Here is a 26,726-nt window from a genome sequence, read left to right as displayed (position 1 = left end):
TCACTAATATCTTTCAGAGTTTCCACAGGTTTCTTGACAATTTATTCAGAATTAAAGGAAGATCCCTTGGTATAGGAAATGGCAACCCACTCCAGTATTCTTGCCTGGAGAATCTCATGGACAGAGGAAACTGGTGGGCTACAGTTCATGGGGTCGTAAAGAAGTCTGACATGACCTACTGACTAAACAACAGCAGGGACACTGTAAAGTTAAAAGGCTACTTGTCTTCTGTTTACTTTTAAACATTATAGAGTATTTTGAAGAAAACTCAACTAATAAAACAGTTAATTTATAAGGACTATATCAGAGAAAATTACTACAATTAATTTTTAAAAGTCCTTTATTTTGTACAGAGGATCAATCACAGATCCTTTGAAATCGAAATGCTGTTAGGACACTTCAAACACGTTGATTCATAAACATTCAGTTTGACACATTTTTCAGACACAAATCCACTCTGCTACGTACAATAAACTCGTAATCATGGGTATAAACTTTCTCTTCCCATACTTTTCTTTTTCATCTTGACATTATACTTGGGACTGTTAAAGAATAATAGCTCACATTTTTATTCATTTGTTCAATAAGTATTTACTGAGTTTTATTATGTGCCATATAGTATTCTGGATTCTTGAAGGTAGAGCAGAGAAAAAAAAATTAGAACACTTACATTCTCATGAGGGAGACAAACAATAAACAAGATTTAAGAAATTAAATGTAGCAATATATTGTGAAAAGTGTTAAGGGGAAAAATATAACACAGAAGGAAAGGAAATGTCAAGAGAAGTTATTTCAGTCATTGAGAGAGTGGCCGGAGCAGGCTTCTCTGAGATAGTGCTATTGGAATGAAGACCCGAAGGAGTGATGGTGTATCTAAGAGAACACTGCATGTATCTAAGAGAAGGTGGTTCCAGGGATCAGTAAGCGCAAGGGTAGCAGTGAACCAGTCTGAAAGTGATGAGTCAAGTGAATGTGGGAGAAGAATAGCACATGCTATCAGGGATCGCATGGGTCTTTCAGGCCATTGTAAAGACTCTGGCTTCATTATGAGTGACAGGGAACACGGGAGGGATTTGAGTAATAGAGTGATATTATCTGTCACATGTTTTAGCATCATAATTCTGGCAGCTATTTTGAGGTTAGAACATAGAGGACAAGGGGAGAGGCAGAGATGAGGCAATTTTGGTAATTAAGGTGAGACACGATGGTGACTAAAATCAGAGTAATAGGTGTGGAGGTGGGGACACATGATGAGATTCTAAATATATTTTGAAAGTAGAAATAATAAGACATGCTGAGAGATCAGATATAGGAATAAAAAGAAAGAAAAAGTCAAGGTAACTCCAATGATTTGAGTTTGAACAAATGAAAAAGGAATCTGCTATTAAGTTGGTGCCAAAGTAAAAGCAGTTTTGGACCCTGAATTTTAAATCTTTATAACTAAGCTCAAACACATATTTATTAATCAAAGTAGGAACAATGATAATCAACACATTTTTGCCAATGAGAAATCAGTTTGTGTATTCCTGTAGCCAAAAAAAAAAAAAAAAATTATAATCCATGCTTCAGGATTCGACGAACTCTTGGAAAGCATTTTCTGCCTCCTGCTGGTCTGGTCATGGAAGCATTTTCCCTGCAAAGAGTTGTCAAGATGCTTGAAGCAGTGGTTGGTTGGCAAGAGGTCGGGTGAATATGGCAGATGAGGCAAAACTCTGTAGCCCAATTCCTTCAAGTTTTGAAGCACTGGTTGTGTGACATGCGGTCGAGTAATGTTGTGGAGAAGAATTGGGCATTTTCTGTTGACCAATGCCAGCTGCAAGGCTGCAGGCATTGCAGTTTTCGGTGCATTCCATCAATTTGCTAGGCGTACTTCTCAAATATAATGGTTTCACAGGGATTCAGAAAGCTGTAGTGGATCAGACCAGCAGCAGACCACCAGTGACCAAGACCCTTTTTTGGTGCAAGTTTGGTTTTGGAAAATGCTTTGGAGCTTCTCGCTCCAACCACTGAGCTGGTTGTCACTGGTTGTCATATAAAATCCCATTTTTATCACATGTCACAATCTGATTGGGAACTGGTTAATTGTTGTTGCATGTAATAAGAGAAGACGACACTTTAAAATGATGATTTTTTTTTTTTCGAAATGCAGTCAGTTCGTGAGGCACCCACTTATCGAACTTTTTCACCTTTCCAATTTGCTTCAAATGCCAAATGACCATAGAATGGTCGATGCTGAGTTCTTGGGCAACTTCTCATGCAGTTTTAAGAGGATTAAGCTTTGATCATGCTCTCAGTTGGTCATTGTCAACTTCCGATGGCCGGTCGCTGCACTTCTCATCTTCAATGTGCTCATGTCCTTTGCAAAACATCTTGAACCACCATTGCACTGTATGTTCATTAGCAGTTCCTGGACCAAAGGCATTGTTGATGTTTTGAGTTGTCTCCGCTGCTTTATGACCCATTTTGAACTCAAATAAGAAAATCACTCGAATTTGCTTTCTGTCTGACATCATTTTTCCACAGTCTAAAATACATATGAAATAAACATCAATAATTCATTAGCAAAAACCATAAAGAAAGAAATGTGCATTAAAATGATATATAACATGACCGTATTTATTTAAGAATGTATTCCAGTATCAAGTGGCAAAGTTCAACAATGCAAAACTGCAATTACTTTTGCAGCAACTTAACATTTCCTGAGATGGGGAAGACTTGAGATAGGGAATCCCATGTTTAAAATGCTTGCTACACATTCATTTGAATAGGCAGTCTGGAGTTTACGGGAAAGGCCAGAGCTTAGGAGAGAGCCAGGAGAAAACAAAAAAGAGAACGAAGGATTAACACCGAGCCCTCTAAAGTGAGGAGATGAGATGAAGTTAATAAAGGAAAATGAGCTTGTTGTGATGAGGATTAATTAGTTAATAACTTCTGAGCATTTACCATGTGCCAGACACTGTGTTGAACACCCATAGGTATCCCTTTATATCTGTGTATCTACTCTTCTTTCTCTTTCTACATGGGCCAGTAAAATGATGGCCACTAACAAGCATTTATTTATTCAGCAAATGTTTATTAACTACCAGGGAACAGGTGCTCTTGATTGCTAGGTGTGGAAGCAGCAAACAGAATCAACGTTCTTATCTCTTACTGTGTTTATACTACATCCTTCCATAAATCATTCTTTTTCTGTTGAGAGTTTTTTCCCTATCACATAACAGGTAGTTTGTGTTCGGGGTTTTTTCTTCCATCTAATCAAGTTGATCACACATTTTATCATATTTGGTTTTTCAAAGCCAGTTGCTTTTGTATTTGTTGCTATGTTTATTACACGAATTGCATACCAATCTCTTTCAACCTGTAGCTAAGCACAAGTCTAGACATTCAAACAGATTCTATGACAACTCATTTCTTCCCCAGGGCAACTCTAGTTCTCTGTTTCTACTGAGCAAGTTGGGTATCTAAGACACTTGAAAAGAAAAAGGAGAGTGGTAATAATAAAACATTGTTTCCTCCCCAGATATTTATGAGATCCTACTTTTCAGGTCTTACTAAATCAATTAAGTAGGGAAAATCCAAAAGAATATAGTACGGTGATGACTAAAAAAAAAGGCATTTCGAGAATGATGAAGGATTTGAAATTGTTAGCTACTGCTGAAAAGTTAGACAAAATATAGTTGGGAAAGTGTGGTCTCTGGTGACCTTAGAGCCAGCTGCTTTGTCTTATTTATTAGGAGGTCCAGTAGGATGTGGCAATGGGTTGCTCTTGACAAGAGCACTTTTTCTTCCTCTTCTCAGTGTGAAAGCTTATTGAATGGACGTGGGAAAAAAAGGGAGATGAGGAAGTGGAAGCAGATAGTGAAGATAACATTTCTGAGAAGTTTTGCTGGGCAAGGGAGTGGTGAAGTGGGGTCCTAATAGGAAAGGGCCATAGAGTCAAATATGAACTGTAAGTTTGGGATGAAAAAAATCAGAGATAGAGCACTCCAAGTGGAAACTTACAACCTGGGTGTCTGTGCTGAAGGAGGAGAAAGGGGTCAGAGCTGATGTCACAGAGGGGTGAGTGAAGTCCTTGAAAAAGCAAGAGAAGAAAGGACCCAGAGAAGCAGCTAAGGGGTTGATCTCTGGACCAGGGCATGTCCTCTATTGTAAGAGAAAGGAAGATACAGAATACAGGAAAGTTCGTTGACCAGTAGGAACAACTCACCCTTCTCTGACTGGTTCAGTATATCTAGTCCAGACTAGTACTCAGTTCTCTTCTAAAACAAACACTTCAGTTCAGCTCAGTTTTCCTCTCACTAACAGTCAATAACAGGGAAAAAACAATACAAAACTGTGAGTGCTAGGAGATGTATGTGAAATGAAAGTCACTCAGTCACATCTGACTCTTTGCGGCTCCATGGACTATACAGTCCATGGAATTCTCCAGGCCAGAATACTGGAGTGGGTAGTGTTTCCTTCTCCAGGGGATCTTCCCAACCCAGGGATCAAACCCAGGTCTCCCACATTGTAGGCTCCTTTCAAACTGCAGCTCGTGTCTCCTTCTGCCCCCACATGGCAGGTTGTCCCTCTTTTGTGACTTAATACACAAAACTTTTCTACATAAAGCTATAGCAAATGAACGTTTGACTGGCTTACAACACATTAGTAAGTAACATATAATCAACACGGGATTTGGGCTAGAGTATAAAAATAACAAGATTTTCCCATGAAAGTGTATCTTTATACTTGAAAGGTCAAGATCCATTACTCTCTGCTAAATATAACCCTGAAAATAAGGTCTTTAGTGATTAACTCTCCCAATCCTCTTATCTGATTACCAACTTCAGCAGATGTTTCTCTTAGAGCATTAGAGCAGGGCATTTAAATTGCAGTTCTCTGCTAGTTCTCAATTATAACTTCATATTTGAGGAGAAAGGAAACCTGAGATAGAGCTGCCCAGGTACTGAGCTAGGGTCACGAGCACAGGTTCTATTAAATGAGTTTGACTTTAGTCCCCATGAATGTGGAAGAAAAAGATGTGGGCACAGTGAGACCAGGGGACCAGAAGACTGCCTGTGCTACTTGTATATATAGTTTTGGCGAAGTCACATATCTATCGAAAGCTTCAGCTTCCTCATTTGCAGAGTGGGGAGAAAAAAGTATCTTCCTCAGGTGGTTATTGTGGGGGCATTTAATGAGCTAATGAGCGCAAAGTACAATGCAAACTCTGAACAAACATTTTATCCAAACATTTATTGCTATTGAGGATCCCACATGGTATACAAGAGTTCAGGGAAATTTTTTCCTTCCTGCCCTCATTCTTAACCTGCTGCTGTTTCTAGTGGATTGGTAACCTCAGCTAGAATTCTGGACAGGTGGTGAAGCCTCATAATGCTAAAAACTTGGGTAAAATAATTCAAAATCTGTTCCAACTTTCTCGGTACCCTCCATAGTTAAATGTCCAGCAACCTGAATGAGAAAAAAAGATGTTCTGCATCCCAAGTAGGCATGACATTTGATGGAACATACAGCTGGGAAGAAGAGAAAGGGGGGGTTCTGAAATTCTGCCCTCTTGAGGAGGGTAATGCTTTGCTATAACCCCAGCTTCTAAAAGAACCAACCAAAGCAACTAGCTGATGAAGAAAAGAGGTTGTGTCCCATAGACACAGAAGACGCAATATGAGGTGTATTGACCTGGATTGGTTTTTATTGTGAATTGAGCTCTTGCTTAAATTTTGATTTCTTCCTCCATGGTCCATAGAACCTCGGACAGATTTTTAATATTGTTCTAAGAACACTATATTGCAACTGGGTCACAGAGTGTTTATCTGTCTATCCTATTTTGTCATGAGATACCTAGTGTGTTTACCATCTTTGTATCCCAAATGTACACAAAGGCACAAAGTTGGACACACTTTAAATGTTTAATCTGCTTGTTTTTAAAATAGGTGAATGAAAGAATGACCATAGTAAGGGACACCTATTATACTTCATTATCTTGTTCTGCTTAGGGCAAAGGAGAATAATACAATTAGGCATAGGGAATGTCTCATGCTTTTACGTGACTCCACCTTATTATGTAACATTGATAAATGCACTCTGTGTCCGACAGAGGGTGTGATAGAGCAAACATTTCCTCCACTGCCCAACGCACTAGAAAAATGTCTGGCTGGTGAAGGAACTGTCTAAACTTTAACAAACTCTCGTGACCACTGACTCACTCAGAAGAGATTAGCTGCCTTTCTTTGCAGATGTGCAAACTTCTTGTTAGTGCTAGCTGGACTCATTTCAGATTTTAACGGGGCTAAACTGATGGGCAGCAAGAACTTTCTTTATTGAAGAGTTATCAGTGTAACTTGGAGAAGGAAATGGCAACCCATTCCAGTATTTTTGCCTGGAGAATCCCAGGGACGGAGGAGCCTGGTGGGCTGCCATCTATGGGGTCGCACAGAGTTGGACACAACTGAAGCGACTTAGAAGCAGCAGCAATGTAACTCCTTAAGTGGCGATGTTATGTTATGATATGCATCCCCAAATCACTGGGTTAAATTAATTCTCCTCATTCACTCAAAAGTTAGGCCACTGCTCCCTCAGGTATCTGATAGAGGAGAAGACCATCTGCTTCAATCCTTTCCTTAAATTCATGGTCACCTTTCAAGTCCATGGGGCTCTCAGAGACTAGGAACAGAATGTTCAGGACTTGGGAAATCTAGAAGCTACTGTGTTCCAAATCAACTTCACATGGGGGAGGGTGTGGAAAAGAACAGAGGCAGGAATCTGACATACAAAATGCTGCTTCTGAACTCACAGGAGTGTTTGTGTGCTATGATTCTGGTATTTAAGTGAACATTAAAAACTCTAAGGGCTTCCCTGATGGCTCAGATGGTAAAGAATCTGCCTGCAAAGCAGGAGACCTGGTCGATCCCTGGGTTTGGAAGATTCCCTGCAGGAGGTCATGGCAACCCACTCCAGTGTTCTGGCCTGGAGAATCCCCATGGACAGAGGATCAGTTGGACATGACAGAGAAACTAAGCAGCGAATACTCTGAGGTCCTGACACAGTGGAAAGAACCTAGGTCTGGCTATGTCAGAAAGAATCCAGGGCTGACTAAGTATCAGGGATGTGGGTTCTAGGCTCAGCTCTGCCAACAACGAAGGCAAGTGAATGTGACCAGCCATTTTATCTTTCTAGGCCTCAACTCGTAAATGTAAAATAACAATACTGCAACAGATGGTATTGACAGTTCTTTTCAGCATTCATTCTATAAGAATGGGGACTCCAAAGGTTGCTCAGTGGTAAAGAATCCACCTGCAATGCAGGAGACCTGAGTTCGACCCCTGGGTTGGGAAGATCCCCTGAAGGAGGGCACGGCAACCCACTCCAAGATTCTTGCTGGAGAACCCTATGGACAGAAGAGCCTAGTGGGCTACAGTCCATAGGATTGTATTTGTCAACTCAGTTGAGTTGGACACGACTGAGCACTCATGCACACACTATAAGGGTGTAAGAACTCCATGCCTTATTTTACAGATCTCTAAGCTATTTTGAGCCTCTGTCTTTAGCTGCGCCATTAGAGCTGTCTCTTGGTCTGGCAGTGACAAATCAAACTGGGTGACTGTTCTTCCCAGTTCCCTCCCGCCTTGCACTTCCTGTTGACTCCGGATAAAGGAATTCTCCCTCCCCCCACCCCCCCAGCTGTGCTGTGCTAACCTTTTGGCCTAGACACAAGTTTAAGGAGATAGAAGTGCTATGACATCCGTATGGAGGCTGATTGTAGTGGTCACATAGCTCCTTTCCACACAGTCCTAAAAATAAATTCAGTAACTTAAAGTAGTCCCAGGAATTTTAGTTTCCTCTTACATTGGAAAATATCTTTTTCAGGGATATAAAAATACTCAAGGGTTTTGCAACTGAGGGGTAATGTTCTTCCTGATCACCTGGCTTGACAATTTCACACTCCTAACTCCCCCATGTGCTCAGGTCTCCTTCCCTGTCCCTGCTCAGCGGTCACAGAGCTGTTAGAGACATGCTCTATTTGGGACAGAGCAAGGGAGGGAACTGGACTTCTCAAGTGGCTCAGTGGTAAAGAATCCACCTATCAATGCTGGAGATGCAGAGATGTGGGTGCGATCCCTGGGTCAGGAAGACCCCCTGGAGAAGGAAATGGCAACCCACTGCAGTATTCCTGGCTGGGAAATCCCATGGACAGAGGAGCCTGGAGGGCTACTGTCCATGGAGTTGCAAAAGAGTAGGACACAACTGAGAGACTAAACAGCAACAAGGGAGGAAACTGACATTTCTAGAGCACATCTGTGCACAGACTTCAACCTGGGTCCATAGCCTCTGTGCCACAAAGGGGCGAAAAGCCTGGTTTTGACCTCGTGCCCCTCCATCTGTTGCACAGCAGGCCGGAGGGTACTGAGTACCCACCTGCTGGGGCTGAGAGAGCCCTGAAGCTCACTTCCCCAGAAGAGCTCATCACAAAGCAATATCTGACTGTGTGACACCTTCCGGAGTGGAGAGGTGACCTCTGAGCTCAGCCAAAGAGCAAATCTGATGGGAGCAAAGTCACGGGTTGCCATTCTGCAAGGTCAATTCGTGGTGCTCTGCTTCACAATTGTGGTTGATGCTCCATCTTAAAATGTTGTGCCAGGGCTTTCAGTGGGAACTGAGACATGGGATGATTCTAGTGGATTCTGTGCCTGTGTGTGAGGAGCTGAAGCTCATCTCTCTGAGTTCCTAGGTGCTTTCCTTTTAATCCTCACCAGTGTGTGTGTGTGTGAGTTGCTTAATCATGTCTGACTCTGAAACCTCATGGACCGTAGCCCGCCAGGCTCCTCTGTCCATGGGATTCTCCAGGCAAGAATACTGGAGTGGTTGCCATGCCCTCCTCCAGGGGATCTTCCAGATTTAGGGACTGAACCCTCAAAAACTGTGTATTTTGTCAATTCTAAGACACTCTTTTTTTCTTATATTATCTCTGAAGGTGGAATGCATCTTATATTCACTATGTGTGTGTATGTGCTTAGTCATATCCAACTCTTCACAACCCCATCATCTGTAGCCCCGCCAGGCTCCTCAGTCCACGTGATTTCCCAGGCAAGAATACTGGAATGGGTAGTCATTCCCTGCTCCAGGGGATCTTCCCAATGCAGGGATCGAACCTGGGTCTACTGCTTGAAGGCAGATTCTTTACTGTCTGAGTCAAATCCTCACAGCAAACTTATAAGGGACAGTTAGTATATCCAGTTCACAGGTAAGAAAACTGAGGCTCTAAGAGTTTATGTACCTTTTCCAAAGGAGCAAGAAAGAAAATCCAGGTACCCTCTGACTCCCAAGTTTGCTTTCCCATGGTACCATGCAATTCCCCAAAATAATCTGCCCTAATTCAAAATATTATTCTTTCTATTAATACATGAAGCAAAAAGTGATCACAGATTGCTAGCAGCTGAGAACAAAGAACAGAATTGACAGTAGTCAGTGCTGAATGGTAATTTTGTCTCAGTCTCAATCCTTGAATCTGTTCTCAGTCCATTTGGGAGACATACTTAAACACATTCAGAAGAATGGAAATAGGTTACCTCTGAGGTTGAATTAGCTTTTCTTCTCAACATCGTTGTTGTTCAGCCACTCAGTCATGTCTGACTCTTTGTGACCCCAAGGATTGCAACATGCCAGGTTTCCCTTCACCATCTCCCAGAGCTTGCTCAAACTCATGTCCATTGAGTCAGTGATGCCATCCAACCTTCTCATCCTCTGTCATCCCCTTCTCCTCCTGCCTTCAGTCTTTCCCCAGCATTAGGGTCTTTTCTAATGAGTCGGCTTTTCACATCAGGTGGCCAAAGTACTGGACATTTAGCTTTAGCATCAGTCTTTCCAATGAATATTCAGGATTGATTTTCTTTAGAATTTACTGGTTTGATCTCCCTGTAGGCCAAGGGACTCTCAAGAGTCTTTTCCAACACTACAGTTCAAAAGCATCAATTTTCAGTGCTTAGTCTTCTTTATGGTCCAACTCTCACATCCATACATGACTACTAGAGAAACCATATGGACCTTTATCAGCAAAGTAATGACTCTGCTTTTTAATACTCTTCCTAGGTTTGTCACAGCTTTACTTCCAAGAAGCAAGCATCTTTTAATTTCATGGCTGCAGTCACCATCTGCAGTGATTTTGGAGCCCAAGAAAATAGTCTGTCACTGTTTCCATTGTTTCCCCATCTATTTGCCATGAAGTGATTATCTCAACATAATCCTGGCTAAATGTCTGGTAAAATTTCCCTCCCCTATTAGTATTTGGGAGGTATTGGGAAGATCTAATCTGATTCTCAGAGGAGTATATCTTTCCAAAACCAACTGGCTGCCTCAGTGTTTGACTTGCTGGAGCCAGCTCACGTTGGCTCTGGTGAACTCGACTGTATTCATCCATTTCCAACTCTGGTGGTTTGCAATCAGCCATAACTGGGAGCATTGATTCCATGGAAATCAGTAAAATATTCAAGCCAACACACCCCTCCCCCATTTCTTTTTTCCTTTCTGGCAAACTGGTTGTTCAACCTTTATCCTTATAACCCTGTCACTCTTAACCATAGATATCTAGAAATCTGACAGCATAAGTGACACAGAGTATTTCCAGACTAGGCTAGTTTTCCTAAGAATATGGTTCTTTGCCATGACCAGGAAAACTGAAAACTGGCCCTAGGCATTATATGTGGAAATATCCCAGATTACTAACTCACCTTGAGCAGAGAGATTTTCCGAAACTGGAAAGAACTCTTAGAAACTCCCTTCAGTATCTTCAGAAGAAGCCAGGAATAGTTACTCTCTTAAGAATATTAAATAGAGCAAGAGGAAAAGGCAGAGGAAGGAAAGACACAGTCATCAAGAGAACCCATTAAAATATTCTCCAAAAATATCCTTAACATTTCATATAAAATCCCAGTGTAGATCATTTGTTTTGTATAAACAAAAGGCTAGGCTCAGGCTATTATGTCAAAGCACCAATGAATGGTAATAGACACCCTGACACTGAGAAATGTGTGGGAAGCAGCTGATTTGATCAAAGCTTCAGGACCTGCTCGCCCCATCCCCCAAGGCCACTGCTCTTTGGATTTTCATGTTCCGGGTCCAAAAACATAATTATGACTCAAACACATGGCTGGTAGGGGTGGAAAATCATTTTGGAAAACTATTTGGCAGTTTCTAGCATTTTAAAATATTTTATTTGAGAGTAATAAAAGTTGTTTGCATACACAAAGCAGCTTTATTCATAGTAGTAGCCCCAAACTAGAAATAATACAAATGTCCAGTAACAGGACATTCACTGTATACTCATACATTGCAAGACTACTCAACATTTACAAGGAACAAACCCTGAAATAGCATGTGAGTGTGTGCGTTAGTCGCTCAGTTGTGTCCGACTCTTTGGGACCCCATGGACTGTGACTCGCCAGGCTCCTCTGTCCATGGGGTTCTCCAGGCAAGAACACTGGAGTGGGTTGCCATTCCCTTCTCCAGGGGATCTTCCCAATCCAGGGATTGAACCTGGTCTCCCACATTGCAGGCAGATTCTTTACCTTTTGAGCCATGAGGGAAAGCCCCCTACGATAGCATATGTGTGTCTTAAAAACAGTAGTTAAGTGAAATACAAAACAGTACATATTTTATGATTCTGTTTGCATGAGATTTAGAACAGAGAAACCCAATCTATGCTGATCAGAAGAGTTATTGTCCCTGGCCTAGGGTTGGAAAGATGGACTGGAAAAGGATATGAGAGAATGTTGTGGGGTGATGGAAATGTTCTAATTCTGGATTGGAGTGGTGATTACAAAGGTATATATATATAATTGTTAAAATTGACCCAACTATACACTTAGACATGTTATGAGCCCATGAAATGTAAAAATGTAAATTTCATACTGAAATATGAATATGTGTGAAAGTATTAGTTGCTCAGTCATGTCTAACTCTTTGCCATCCCATGGACTGAAGCCTGCCAGGCTCCTAGTCCATGGAATTCTCCAGGCAAGAATAGAGTGGGTTGCTATTCCCCCCTCCAAGGGATCTTCCCTACCCAGGGACTGAACCTGGGTCTCCTCACTGCAGGGGGATTCTTTACCATCTGAGCCACCAGGGAAGCCCATATCGTTGTATAAAGCTAAATAGATACGCATACGCTTACATTTCTAATCTAATTAAAGGATCTAATGTAATAAGCTCCGCTTCCTTGGGCCCTAGGAGTTTCACACTTTCTGCCCGCCAAAGACATGGACTTTGTGCTTTCAAAGTGTGGATTCAGGCCTCTACATGATGCTGCAAGTTGGAACCTTGTGCAATCACGCCCAGGTCATTTCCCTCAAGCCTGTCGACTTCCCATCTCTGACACAAGGCTTCATCTGGGTCATCCCCGCCGAGCCACGGGAGAAAGTTTGGGGCCAGGTTCAGCTTGGCGGGGAATTCCTCTCCCCCGCACACACTTTCCAGCGCAGGGAGGCGGCCGGGTCACAGAGCTCACGGGGCATGAATCAGCCTCCCCTCCAGGCTCCACGAAGGCGCGCTCCGCCCTGTCCCGTCTCTGAGGGCCGCTAACCCTACAAAAGCAGCGGCACCCACCGCGCTGGGATCCAGACCGCCCGGAGGTTGGACGCCGTGCACCCTCCTCCCCTCCTCTCGCCGGCACCGTCTGAATCGGACACCATGGACTCGGTTCGCCCCCTCTGGCTGATGCTTCTGTCGCTGCTCCTCGTGGGAACTGCGCTGGGAGATGCCCCGCAGGCGCCGCCAGGTACCCCCCCAACCCGCGCGTCCAGGGGACCCCTCTTCGCCTTGGCCAGGCGGCAGGGGCTCCGCGGACCCCTACACCCGCCCTCTGTGCCCTACTTTCCCCTAATTCCTGCCGTGCACCGCAAGTTTGCACTTTCTGTCTCTGTAAGGCCCTTCTGCTGGGCTGGGAAGCTGCTGGGACCGAACTCCCCACCCCCACCACCCCGGGGGAAGCCTCTCCCGCCTGCGAGATGCGGCTGACCTCCTCTGACTCTGGCTCCCCTGCCCCTCCTGTAGGAAATAACGCGGAGATCTGCCTCCTGCCTCCGGACGACGGGCCCTGCCGGGCGCGGATCCCCAGTTACTACTACGACAGGTACACGCAGAGCTGCCGCGAGTTCATGTACGGCGGCTGCGAGGGAAATGCCAACAATTTTGAAACTTTGGAGGCCTGCAACGAAGCGTGCTGGAAGATTGAGAGTAAGTGCTCGCTCCCACGCCCAGGACTCCTGTAAGGCAGGCAGAGAAGGGCTAACTGGGAAATGAGCTTACTTTTCACATCCCATTTTCTATAGTAAGTTTCATCCTTGATTTTCTCAGATGTTGTCAGGCTTATTGCTTTTCAGTTGACTAAAAGTGATCATGAAACTTTCAGCGACAAACATTTCCTCTCCCTTAATTGGCGTGTATCATAATTCAGTGTGTGTGCAGACTCCGGAAAGATTTCACCTAAGGCATAAGGATGCAAGAGGCCATGTATTAGGTGCAATATAAGTGCCTGTCTGTATTTATCATTAGTTCTAAACCTATGGTTTTTATGCCTCCTTGAGAGGGCATTTTTCTCTTGTCCACTGTGTAGCAATCTGAAATACTTGCAGTGGCTTTTGTTATTAAAGTCTGAATTTAGCTACTTATAACCTTACTTTTGTCCCTTGATACCCAAAGAGATCTTGGGTTAGTATAGAGATATAAAAAAAATACAGAGATTCACAATGCTGTTTGCAATTTTATTTTAATTATGTTTACTGTCTCTGTGAAGGCCTGTAACAGAACATGGGGCTCAGCTGTTAAAGGAACTGAGCCAGGGAAAAATGTGTATCCCTATGAATAAGTTTGATTAATTTCATACGTAGAAACAATCAGAACACTCTGAGAGAATAATCTTTCCAGTAAGCATGAAAAATTTATCATAGCTGAGTCAGGTCTGGAGACACTGTTAAAAAAACAAAACAAAAGCTGAATAGAGTTGTCTCTCATTGTCTGTGCTGACTGGTTCCAAGACCCCAACTCTCCGATGCCAACACCCACAGTATTTGCATAGAACCTGTGCACATGCTCCCTTAAACTTTATATCATCTCTAGATTCCTTACCAGCATAGGACAAATTCAAGCTTCCTTTGTTTGTTTTTTTAATGAACTTTCAGGAATTATTTTTTCCTGAATATTTTCTCTCTGGGTTGGTTGAATCTGCAGAATGCTGGACCCAAGGATACAAAATCTTGTTGTAGCTGGACTAATGGGCAATCTTTTGGGCGTTTACTAGCCCAGCACTAAATATCATGCCTCCCATCCCCACTACCACTCTACCCCTGGCCACCACCAGTGGTTTCTGAAAATACAGTCAAGTTTTAAAGGAAGAGTAAGACGGCTAATTTTTTACTTACATTGTTTTATGCCCTCCTTTTCCTAGAAGTTCCCAAAATTTGCCGGTTAAAAGTGAATAAGAAGCAGTGTGGGGAGCTCAGAGAACAGTATTTCTTCAATCTAAGTTCCATGACATGCGAAAAGTTTTTCTCTGGTGGGTGTCACAGCAATGAGAACCGGTTCCCGGATGAAGCTGCGTGTATGGACTTTTGTGCGCCAAAGAGAGGTAACTACTCTCTTCATTTCTTTATTTAGACTTTAGGGTGAAAACATTAATAATTTGATATGAAATTAACCTGGTTTGCATTCTGATGATTTCACATATAATATGATACCAGTCTGCACACTACTGCCCTGTGAGGGAATATTTTTACATTCAAGAGTGCGAGCTAGAAGTTTAATAACTTGCCAGGTTCTCAGGGCTGGAAAGTGATGAAGCTATGATTCAAGCTTCTACTTCCTCTTCTGTATTGTTTCTTTAGAACTATTTCTCATCTATTTAACTTGCATATAAAATAACTACAGTGTTCACTAATGAATGACATGTATGAAATCAGGTGTATATATAAGATAGTGTGACAGAGAGACTTAAGCTGGTGAAACCTGAAATTTTCTAAACTTTTTTGTTAGATTTCTGTGTTCTTTAGTAATTACAGATTGTAGCACAAATTGATCTCTCCTCCCCATGTTTTACCTACATACTCCATGCGATCCCTAAAATGATGGGTTACTTGGGTAGTGGGTAATGTTGGTAGAGAGTCCTGGCCTTTTCCGTAGGCACGGCAGAGACATGTACACATAATAAGTTCAACAAACAAGGCAAAATTTGCTTTGGCAGTCTCTGATAAAGCTCTGTAGTTATACCGTGTTGAGTATGCAAAATCTTGAATTAATGAGGAGTTGCTTGTTGCTGGTGTTTTCCTAAATTGTTTATGTAAATGTAAATGTTCCAGTGGCTACCTGGGAATTAGATACATGTATTCTTGATTAATAATGGGAGGAGAGCTGATAGAAACATTGAAAATAAAACTACCAACACAAGAGAGTGTGCCAAAGTCTGTCACATATTTTCTCTTGAAACATAGCTCATTTTTACCTGACCATATACGTTTTGGGGGTTTAATTTCTTTACACATTCAAATGATACAAGGATATAGCTTGAAATTTTGTCTACTCCGTAAGAATTTATAATTAACAAACTATGTGTTTGAAATTTGAGGCACACTTTTTAAATGACTTAGTATAATATTTTGGATTCAGAAAGAAGCTTCTATGGGATTAGACGTTCTTCAGTTACTTCAGTAATCAGCATAGCTTATTATTTCCAGTATTACTGCATTTCTAATTTTCTTTTCTTTTCCATTAAGCTCCAGCATTTTGCTACAGCCCAAAAGATGAGGGGCTGTGTTCTGCTAATGTCACTCGCTATTATTTTAACCCAAGACACAAAGCCTGTGAGGTCTTCACCTATACTGGCTGTGGAGGGAATAACAATAATTTTGTCAACTTGAAGGACTGCAAACGCACTTGTGTAAAAGGTAATGTTTTGGGATTTTTCTTATTCAGTTTTTAAACTAACTTTATACATAATTCATAAACAAAATTATTTTATATACCCATTTTACTAATAGCATATTGCCATTTCTAGACTACTACTGCATAAATAGCACTTCAGTACTGATCAGTTTTGTCTAAATGCTTACACAGTCTAACTACAGTAAGCAGTATCTGTGTCCTGATGTTTTAAAGGTAGAATGTTATTAACGTAGTGGATAGTCAGTAAAATTGACTTTATACTCATTAAAAGTGAGACGAGGTGGGTTTGTAAGCATGTCAGAGATGGTGATTTATAATGAGCCTACAGACTGGGGACATATGATGTTTATTTTTATTTTGTTGATCTTAGCCTTGAAGAAGGAAAAAAACAAGAAGATGCCAAGACTTCTCTTTGCCAATAGAAGACTGAAAATTAAGAAGAAGCAATTTTAACCAGCTTCTTTTTTTTTTTTCCCTGTATGTCATCTTGTGAATGTCCTTATGGTTATATCTGAAGGACAACATGGTAACACAGGCAAGCAAATCATTAGTGTTATTCACCAGTTCTTATATGTTACATTTTTTATTTGTGTATTTTTAATACATAAGTAGCTGCTATTCAAATGTGAATCTATCATTTTAAATATGCTATTCAACTATTTTTTTATGAGGTTAAATTCTTGCTGTGTGTAAGATATAAAAGCAAATATGACTCACTCAGTTCTTGGGGTTGCCCTCCCTGATTTCAGAAGATGATTGTAACTGAAAAACATGAGACAATATACTCATATTTTTTAACATATAGGATCATAAAAAGGAGCAGCAAATATATTTAATTTTGGATTTAAAAATTAGATTATATTTTAGGCCCAAGGAGACAAATTTGAAGATTTACCAATACTTCAAAAAATGTTACAAATGCTAGTATGTAGATCCTGCTAGCTTACTTCCATTTCTGTTGTGTCATTTAAAAGATAATAAAGTAACATTTTTGACTGAATTAAAAAGCTAGTACATTAATTATATCAGAAATGTTCTCCTCGGAGGGGGAAAATTCTCTCTGTTCATCTATCCATCCATCCCCACTCAGCATATGTTGTTAAAATTTTTGTACTGTGTTTATATTATATCAGAGACAATGCATACATTTAATAATTTAAATTCCACTAATAAAATATTTATGATAAATATGATCATTTCATTTAAACACTTTTTTCTTTCTCTGTAACAAGATTTTTTTAAAAATTCCTACATTTTCTTGGCAAGAGTAATATTTAAAAGTATGCCCCTGATGTGGCAAAAGTATAAGTACGTTTGTGCTTTTCTTGAACAATCCTTCTTTTAAAAATCTATCCCAAAGGTATGACAACAACAAAAAAAATGAAAATGCTATATGCCGTGGTTGATGTATTATTTGTAATAACAGAACTGGAAACAAATGAGACACTTATCATTAGGGGGTTGGTTGAAGAAATTATGGATGAAAAGTGAGCAAATTATTTATATGTGAATATCATCTGATCCTCAGAATACATTTAAAAAACCAGGGTCTAGAACAATGTGACTAAATACACATAGACAAGTAATAGAAGATACAAAGATATTATATTAAAAATGGTTACCTATAAGATGAAGGAAGATGTGACTGTATCTTACTATATAGTTTTGATCTTGAACCATGTAAATTTTCGTGTCATTTAAAACTAAAATTTAAAAAATAAAAAGCATTTTTATAAAATTGGAAACCAACCAAAACAATTGAACCTAAATTAATATTAAATAATGGCATAACTGTGAAAAGGGTATTGATTATTTTCAGCGATTTTCAAAGCTAGTAATTTGACTATGTATCTTTTGGAAAATATAATCCAAGAGTCAGATAAATTCTGAAAATGCATTTTGTAGAGTTATTTTGAACCTATTATATATAGAATACTATATTATATATTCTATAAAAATGTGTCTCCCACCCTTTCACTGCAAAGTCTTTGGATCAATGACAATCCAGCAGTAGTAGGTACAGCTACTGTCCAGATTATAGTCACTAAGAGAAACCAGAGGTCTTGAGAGTAATCTGAGTGTAGGCCGGGGACAAGAAATCTGTAAGATGAACCTGGGCCATTTCATTAAAAAAAGCAAGGGAACTATGAAAGCCTAATGAGTCCTATCATAGGAACAGGAGAGTACCATTAGGGAGTGAGGCAATATGAGCATCAAAACAAATACTGACCACAATATAGGTAAGTATATGAATATGAATATAACATGAGTTAATCATTACACACGCACACATATGCACCTGCTTGGTGACTCTTGAAGGTTGCTAGAGCACTCTCTCATTACTTTGAAAACTAATGAATTAAGAGAAATAATAAAGTACTTATTCTTTTTTATTTAGTCTTAAAAACTAAATAGTGTATGAGAGAAAGTTACTCACAGAGGAATCCCAGCTAATACAGGCAATAACATGTTAGAAGATAACCCTAGTGAAAGTGTGTATCTAAGTAATGATTATATGTGGATGCTGAAACCAGGGCATGAAAGACATGGAGAACAGTTTCATGGAGCAATGAGACTAATGGATAATTTTAACCTTACTAAAAGTGTGCCAACACACATTATTCACTTCTGGATATGAGGTAACAAGAAATGGACACCCCATCCAATGAGCTGATCTTGCAGACAGAAGGAGAGAAAAAAAATTAAGCCTAAAGTTAAGCAAGTCTCTAAACCTCATTACCTATCATTGTACTGCCAGATTGTAAGGCACATCTGGGGATAAAGGAGCAAGTTCTAAGAGACCAGGGACAGTCAATCAGTCAAATCCATAATACTGGACACTCTACAAGACAAACATCCTAGTTTCTCCAACAAACCAAAGACATTTTTAAAAAAGGAGGAAAAAGAGGAGGAGGCGGTGCTTTTATAGAGTATGAGATGTAACAACAACAAAAAAGCATGTCATCAAAAGTTTTCAGTTGAGTAAGGCCTGTATTTGGGACTTTTTTGTGGTTTCTGAGAATGATTACAGCAGAAGGATCTTGTATGTGTTCTGGGATTGTTGAGTGAGTGATACAGGGTCTTTGTGGGAGACTTGGGGAGTTCCAAGCACTACAGGGAAAACTTGATTTGCTATTCGTCGCCTTTAGCCTGGATCATGGACCTGACTTAGCTTACAGCTGCAGTTTTCTATTCAGCAAGGGTCAAAAGTGGACTTTTATACAACTGTTCTAATACTCCAAACCTCTGCAATTTTAATTCAATGAAGTAATGAATAAAGCTGTTGTAGGACGTTCTGCAGTCGAAGGGAAATTCCTTCTTGCCACAATCAGCTTGAAGACAAGTCACTACTGTGGTTTCACCAGACAGACTGATTAAAAGAAATGCCCCAGTCTGTGACATGAAAAAGGAATGGACTAGCTTTTAATATCACATTCACTTACTGAAAAAAATTATGGACTACCACCCATGTATACACACTGTACATGTTCACTCATAGAAACTGCACCTGGAGCCTTTCAGATTCTTGAACCACAGTATCTCCAAAGTGTTAGTCACTCCATTGTGTCCGACTCTTTGTGACCCCATGGACTGTAGTCCTCCAGGCTCCTCTGTCCACGGATTCTCAAGGCAAGAATACTGGAGTGGGTAGCCATTCCCTTCTCCAGGAGATCTTTCCGACCCACGGATTGAAGCTGGGTCTCCTGCCTTTTAGGCAGATTCTTTACCTACAATCTGAGCCACCAGGGAAGTCCCACTATCTCCAAGTGTACACGCTATTTCTGCCAAAAGTCTTGTAGACATTTAGGTAATGAAGTTTTTCAGGGAGGGACTGTCCTTTGGCATGGCCTTCCTTATATTGTAACAGTGCTTGTAGAAGCTTGTCTTTACAAGTGTCGTGTTTCTAAAAAAAAAAAAAAATTGATCTTCAGATAAAAATACAAAAAAAAAAAAATAGAAAAGTGCAAACTGCAAATTTTAAATATTCATTGCCTATATATTCTGTCATAAATTTAGAGATGGAGGCAATCAAATGCGGAAATCAAAATCATCTAAAGTTATTTCCTCTCCCTTCACTCACATATTCAATTGGTTGCCAGGCATATCTATTCAATCCTATTCTGTGTTGTGTGTGCTCAATCGAGTCTGACTCTTTGCAGCCCCATAGACTGTAGCCCGCCATGCTCCTCTGTTCATGGGATTCTCCAGGCAAGAATATTGGAGTGGGTTGCCATTTCCTGCTCCAGGGGATCCTCCCAACCCAGTGATTGAACCCATGTCTCCTGTGTCTCCTGCATTGCAGGTGGATTTTTCACTAGTTCCACCAGGGAAGCACATGCCTATTTTAAGCCTCCTTGTTCCAGGAAAATTAAAACATTTCCCCAAGTTTCCTCCCTATCTCTGTCTGCTCCATACCCAATCATTCGCACTGATGCCCAAGAAATATTTATAAAAAAATCTTATCAGTTTACTCTTCTGCTTAAAACTCTTCAATGATTTTCTATTGAATCTTCACATTACTGTCCAAGCCCCTGTGTGTCATTTAAGACTTCTTACAAGTAGACCATAGTATTCTCCTCCAGATTGATCTACCCCATTCCACCATCATCTGTAACCCACAATTCAGCTGCACTAGATTATGTTCAGTTTCTAAAACATGTCCTACTGCCTTATTTTTGTATAATATGGTTATCAAATTTTCTGCATTAGAACCATCTGGACAGCCAGGCACTTATGCAGACTTCTAAGCCCCATGTCCAAGTGTTTTGATTTAGTGATTTGAGTTGACACTCAAAAGATATACATTAAAAACACTGACTCCTCATAAGAAAATGAAGACGCAAAGAGGTGCAAATTTGTATGTTTTTCTCCTGTTAATCTAAGATCAGTTTAATTCTCAGGTCCAGCCAAAAACTCTAAGAGGGTAAAGCTGAAATTTTACCTTCCCTACGAAAGTGAGGGAGAGAAGACTTTCTCAGACAAACAAAAATGATAAACTATGTCAACAGCAGACTTGACTTGCAAGGAATATAAAAGAAGTTCTTCAGAGAAAAGAAAATTACATCAGAAACTCAGATATACATGAAGAAAGAAGAGCATTAGAGAAGAAATAAATGAAAGCAAAGTAAAAAAAATAAAAAATAAAATAAAAACACTGACTCCAAATGATTAGGATGAATAGTTGAATCACACATTGAGGAACACTTGGCAAGTTGAATTGTCTTGTTGGTACAGCTTTCCTTGACCCACCTCAAGCAAGTTTAACCATTTGTCCCTTGGGCTTGGCTATACCTAATACAACTCCTAGACACACTAATACAGTATTTCTTTTCCTAGGAGTTTCATTGTTAGAGTGTTTGGGTTTTTCAAGCAAAATTAAGAGGATTTTCTTTCATTTTAAAATGTATTATTATACCCACTGTATACTATGTAGAAAATAAAAGAAAAACATAAGGATATATAAACAATCTAGTATTTCACCATCAAGTGATTAACAACGTTTGTCTCCTTGAGGTGGAAATAACTTAGTCAAGAGGATTGAGCATTTTTATGCTCTCAGTATACACTAACAAATTGCATTACAAAGTTAATCAATTTATCCCCACCTAAGAATCTAAGAATGCATGCAAATGCCCAACAAATGGGTTTAAAATAAACAGAAAAATCACTTAGTTATAATTAAGTGGTATCTAATCATTATTGGATTATTAGGTATCTAACAACAGACTATTCCGGTCATAACCAGTATTTTGGTCATCTGATGCTAACAGTCGACTCAGTGGAAAAGCCCCTGGTGCTGGGAAAGACTGAGGGCAGTAGGAGAAGAAGGTATCAGAGGATGAGAGGGCTGGATGGCATCACTGCTGCAATGGACATGAACTTGGGCAAACTCTGGGAGATGGTGAGGGACAGGGAAGCCTCGCGTGCTGCAGTCCATGGGGTCACAAAGAAGCGGACATGACTGGGCAACTGAGCAACAACAACAACAGATTTTAGACTAGCTTCCTTGCTGGCTCTGAAGGTAAAGAATCAACCTGAAATGAAGGAGACCCAGGTTCGATCCCTGGGTCACGAAGATCCCCTGAAGAAGGGAATGGCTACCTACTCCAGTGTTCTTATCTAAAGAATAAAGAAGCCCATGGACAGAGGAACCTGGCAGGCTAGAGTTCATGGCATCACAGAGTCAGACATAGTTGAATGACTAACACACTTAATCATTATTTTAGTTGGTATTTCCAAGATTATTACTAAATGTTGCACTTAAAATTATTTATTTCCTCTCATTAAAGGTTATATTTTCCTTTAAACTTAGCTTATAATGTTAACATAAAAATAGTGCTAATATTTTTATAATTTAAATTTTAATCATGAGTTGCTTCAAACATATAAAAAATTACAGGAAACCGTATAACTGACCCAATTTAAAAACAAGATTGGAGTTTGCCGAATTTGTTTCAGTTGCTTTTTCTGTTTTCAGAAATGAAATGTAAACAGAGCTTAAGACTCAAATGTTCCTCTGTCATCCTCTCTCTCCCTCACTCTCCTAAGAGTAACTGATCTAATACTGGAGTATGTGGAAATTTTAATGCTTGTATTGTAAGTATGTTCACCCACAGCAATATGAAGCACAGATGCACGTGTCTTAAAATTACTTATATGGTGTCACACGCTGTGTATCCATTGTCATCATGCATTGCTACCATGATGTTGTGAAAGTGAAAGTGTCAGTCACTCAGTTGTGTCCAACTCTTTGCAACCCCACGCTCTGTAGACCACCAGGCTTCTCTGTCCATGGGATTCTCCAGACAAGAATACTGGAGTGGGCTGCCATTTCCTCCTCCAAGGGATATTCTTGACCGGGGAATTGAACCTGGGTCTCCTGGATTGCAGGCAGATTCTTACTGTCTGAGCCACTGGGGAGCCCATTACGTTTTAGGTATAAGTCTATAAATACACACTGTTACATGTAGAAGCTCTTCATTTATTTTGACTTCACAATGTTATCCCAGTACATGAATATAGTACAGTACATGAATATAGTACAGTATATTCATCCATTTCCCTATTGGTGGATATTTCCAAATTTTTGCTTTTGTAAACAATATAATAACAAATGCTTATATACACATCTCATTGTACACATATATGGACCTAGAAATGAGGTTGCTAGTTAAAACATGTTGACATTAATACCATTAAGCAGCAATGTATACAAATTTCTATTTCTTCAAGTTTTCGACAACACTGAGCAGTCTCAGTCTTTAATTTGTTGCCATTCATATAACTGAGAAATTGTACCTCCCTGTTGTTTAATTTTATTCTCCTGAGTAATGATGTTGAAAATAAGTTTTTCCTATTTTGTTGGACATTGTCATTTCCTCTTCTATAGGTTGTCCATTTGTATTTCTTCCACTTTTGCATTTGACTCTGTATTATTAATTTGTATATTTTTATGTATTCTGGGTAAGAATCCTTTGTTAAGTTACATGATTTACAGATATTTTCTTCCAATTTGAGGAAGATGTTATTTTGTTTTTCCTCTGCAAGTTGAATTGTGATGCCATATTATTTCATGATGTCATTAAGCAGGGTTCATTTAGCATTTTCTCAGCTCCTAAATTGATTATGTGACATCCCTACAAGTAAACAGGGTGTATGATACTTGTGCCAAAGCCCAGTAGATATTTCCTCAAAACACAGTAACATTTTGAAAAAAGCAATAAGAAAAGTGCTATGTACTATAATAATTAATACAGAGAATATAAAAAGAAGCAATATTAGAAAAATCACTGGTTAAGAGTTTCTCCTAACTAAAAACATATGACTATATATTCAAGAAGCTCTACATACTCCAAACAGGATAAATCCAAAGATAAATACCACTGGCCACATCTCAGCCAAACTTCTGAAAACTAAAGTCAAATTGCAAATATTCATTTACCTAGAAAAAACAGACATAATATCCCCAAATGAGCATCAAAAAAACCTGGTGACTGATATTTCAACAGAAACCATGAAAGTCAGAAAACGACAGACTAACTTTTTAAAGTTCTAAGCAAACAAACCCTGCAAACCAGTAATTGTATACGCAGCAAAAATATCCTTCAAAACGGAAGGACAAATGAAGATGTTTACATAAAACAAGATCCAAGAGAACTTGTCAGCAGATGTGTACTACAGAAAACATTAATGGGAATTCTGAAGAAACATGATCCCAGATGGAAGCATGTAAGTGCAAAATGAAATAAATGAAAGCACTAGAAAATATGTGTGAAAAACCATAAATGAATATTTTGTTTAAATGTATTGAGTGCTATATCTTATGCATTTAAAATATATAGGTTCTAGATACACGGAATTAATAGCACCAAAGGTAGGAGTGTTGGTAAATGGAATTAAATCCTTTCCAGCTTTTTGTATTCTTTGGGAAATATTACAATTTACTAGCTAGAATACATATAGTAATCTAAGAGAAAGAAGAACAAAATATATAGAGCTAAAGAGTAAAGAGAGGAAAAGATAGGCTTATAGGAAAAATGGAATGTTTAATCCAAAGGAAATCAAGAAAAAAGAAATGAAGAAACAAAAGATGGGACAATTAGAAAATAATGGCAAGACAGTTGACTTAAACCCAACTAAGTAATATTATTAAATATAAATTGGCTGAACACTCCAATTAAAGGAAGAAATGGTCATATTGAATTAAAAAACAAAATTCAAGACCCAACTCAAGTGTTTATAAAAGACATGCTTTATATACACATCATAAATATCTGAAATATCTGAAAATAAAAATAGAAAGATATACCGCATAAACACTAACTATAATAAAATGCTTTATTAATCTCAGACAAATACTTTGAGACAAGGAGAAGTCAGAACAAAAAGAGACTTTCACAGCATTAAAGGGTTGATTTAATTAATAGGAGGATATAATAATTATAAATGTCTACATGCTTAATAAAAAATTTAATACATGAAAGAAAAATTGAGATAATTAAAAGGAGAAATAGACATATGTATAATTGTAGCATATAATTTGATATTTAAATGCATTTCCTTCATAAATGAAAAAGCAGGAAAAATTAATGAGATAGGAAATTTAAACAACAAAATACTACACCTAACACATTCAGAATAAATATCGGTTTTAAGCCTATATGGAATATTTACCAAATGGACTTGCTGATCCATAGGTAAGTCTCAAAATACTCCAAATAATCAAAATCACAAAGAATATATTTCCTGATTACAAAATGAAAGTAGACATTTATAACAGAAAGATAGTTGGAAAACCTCTGAGTGTTTGGAAATTCAGTTCAGTTCAGTTGCTCAGTCATGTCTGACTCTTTGTGACCCCATGGACCGCAGCATGCCAGGCTTCCCTGTCCATCGCCAACTCCCAGAGTTTACTCAAATTTATGTCCATTGAGTCAGTGATGCCATACAACCATCTCATCCTCTGTTGCCCCTTTCTTCTCCCACCTTCAATCTTTCCCAGCATTAGGGTCTTTTCAAATGAGTCAGTTCTTCGCATCAGGTGGCCATAATATCTGAGTTTCAGCTTCAGCATCAGTCCTTCCAATGAATATTCAGGACTGATTTCCTTTAGGATGGACTGGTTGGATCTCCTTGAAGTCCAAGGGACTCTCAAGAGTCTTCTCCACACCACTGTTCAAAAGCATCAATTCTTCGGTGCTCAGCTTTCTTTACAGTCCAACTCTCACATCCATACATGACTACTGGAAAAACCATAGCTTTGACTAGATGGACCTTTGTTGGCAAAGCAATGTCTCTGCTTTTTAATATGCTCTCTAGGTTGGTCAAAACTTTTCTTCCAAGGAGCAAGCATCTTTTAATTTCATGGTTGCACTCATCATCTTCAGTGATTTTGGAGCCCCCCCCCCCCCAAAATAAAGTCTCTCACTGTTTCCACCGTTTCCCCATCCATTTGCCATGGAGTGATGGGACCAGATGCCATGATCTTAGTTTTCTGAATGTTGAGTTTTAAGCCAACTTTTTCACTCTCCTCTTTCACTTGCATCAAGAGGCTCTTTAGTTCTTCTTTGCTTTCTGCCATAAGAGTGGTGTCATCTGTGTATCTGAGGTTATTGATATTCCTCCTGGCAATCTTGATTCCAGCTTGTGCTTCATCTAGCCCAGCATTTCTCATGATGTACTCTGCATGTAAGTTAAATAAGCAGGGTGACAATATACAGCCTTGATACACTCTCTTTCCTATTTGGAACCAGTCTGTTGTTCCAGGTCCAGTTCTAACTGTTGCTTTCTGACCTGCATACAGACTTCTCAAGAGAGAGGTCAGGTGGTCTGGTATTCCCATCTATTTAAGAATTTTTCACATTTAATTTGTAAATTAAACACATACTATTACATAAGAGAATACAGTTCAGCTAATGTAAATAAAAATCTGGCATATCAAAAATCAGGATGTGAGTTAAAATAGTGATTATTTTAATCACTGTAGCTCTGAATTAGTAGTCAAAAGGAAGAAAGAGGGCTTCCCTGGTGGCTCAGTGGTAACGAAACCACCTGCCAATGCAGGAAACACGGGTTGGATCCTTGATCCGTGAAGTTCCCACATGCCGTAGAGCAACTAAGTCCATGTGTCACATCTGCTGGGCCTGTGCTCCTGTGTCCAGGAGGCAAAACTACTGAGCCCATGTGCCACAGCAACTGAAGCCTGGGCATTCTAGAGCCAAGCCCATGCTCCACGAAGAGATGTCACTGCAGTGAGAAGCCCGCAATCCACAGCTAGACAGTACCCCTTCTCTCTACAGCTA

The 26,726-nt window shown here is 39.6% G+C and overlaps 2 protein-coding genes across 8 annotated transcripts in view; one reads left to right on the top strand and one right to left on the bottom strand.

The window, feature by feature from the left end:
- GNGT1 (G protein subunit gamma transducin 1) overlaps positions 1-26,726 on the bottom strand; it is a 265,894-nt gene that overhangs the window by 12,256 nt on the left and 226,912 nt on the right. For 2 of the 7 annotated variants that reach the window (XM_043462612.1, XM_043462614.1), the window contains exon 1: positions 10,722-10,787. The exons of 3 other annotated variants lie outside the window; for them this stretch is intronic. The gene's annotated coding sequence lies outside the window, so the exon portion shown is untranslated. Of the gene's footprint in view, positions 1-10,721; positions 10,788-13,006; positions 13,044-14,408; positions 14,514-26,726 lie in introns of those variants that run through there. 2 more of the 7 variants (XM_043462611.1, XM_043462610.1) reach the window with 2 other exon arrangements.
- Positions 12,373-17,117, top strand: TFPI2 (tissue factor pathway inhibitor 2). Its single transcript, XM_043462605.1, has 5 exons — positions 12,373-12,766; positions 13,042-13,224; positions 14,435-14,614; positions 15,756-15,926; positions 16,295-17,117. The coding sequence occupies exons 1-5, from the start codon at positions 12,679-12,681 to the stop codon at positions 16,375-16,377; spliced, it is 705 nt and encodes a 234-aa protein (XP_043318540.1). The 5' UTR covers positions 12,373-12,678; the 3' UTR covers positions 16,378-17,117.

This window comes from Cervus canadensis, chromosome 3, assembly GCF_019320065.1.
Source record: "Cervus canadensis isolate Bull #8, Minnesota chromosome 3, ASM1932006v1, whole genome shotgun sequence".
NCBI lineage: Eukaryota > Metazoa > Chordata > Mammalia > Artiodactyla > Cervidae > Cervus > Cervus canadensis.
The sequence above is the reverse complement of the archived record's forward strand: the minus strand, read 5'-3'. Positions and strand labels throughout refer to the sequence as shown.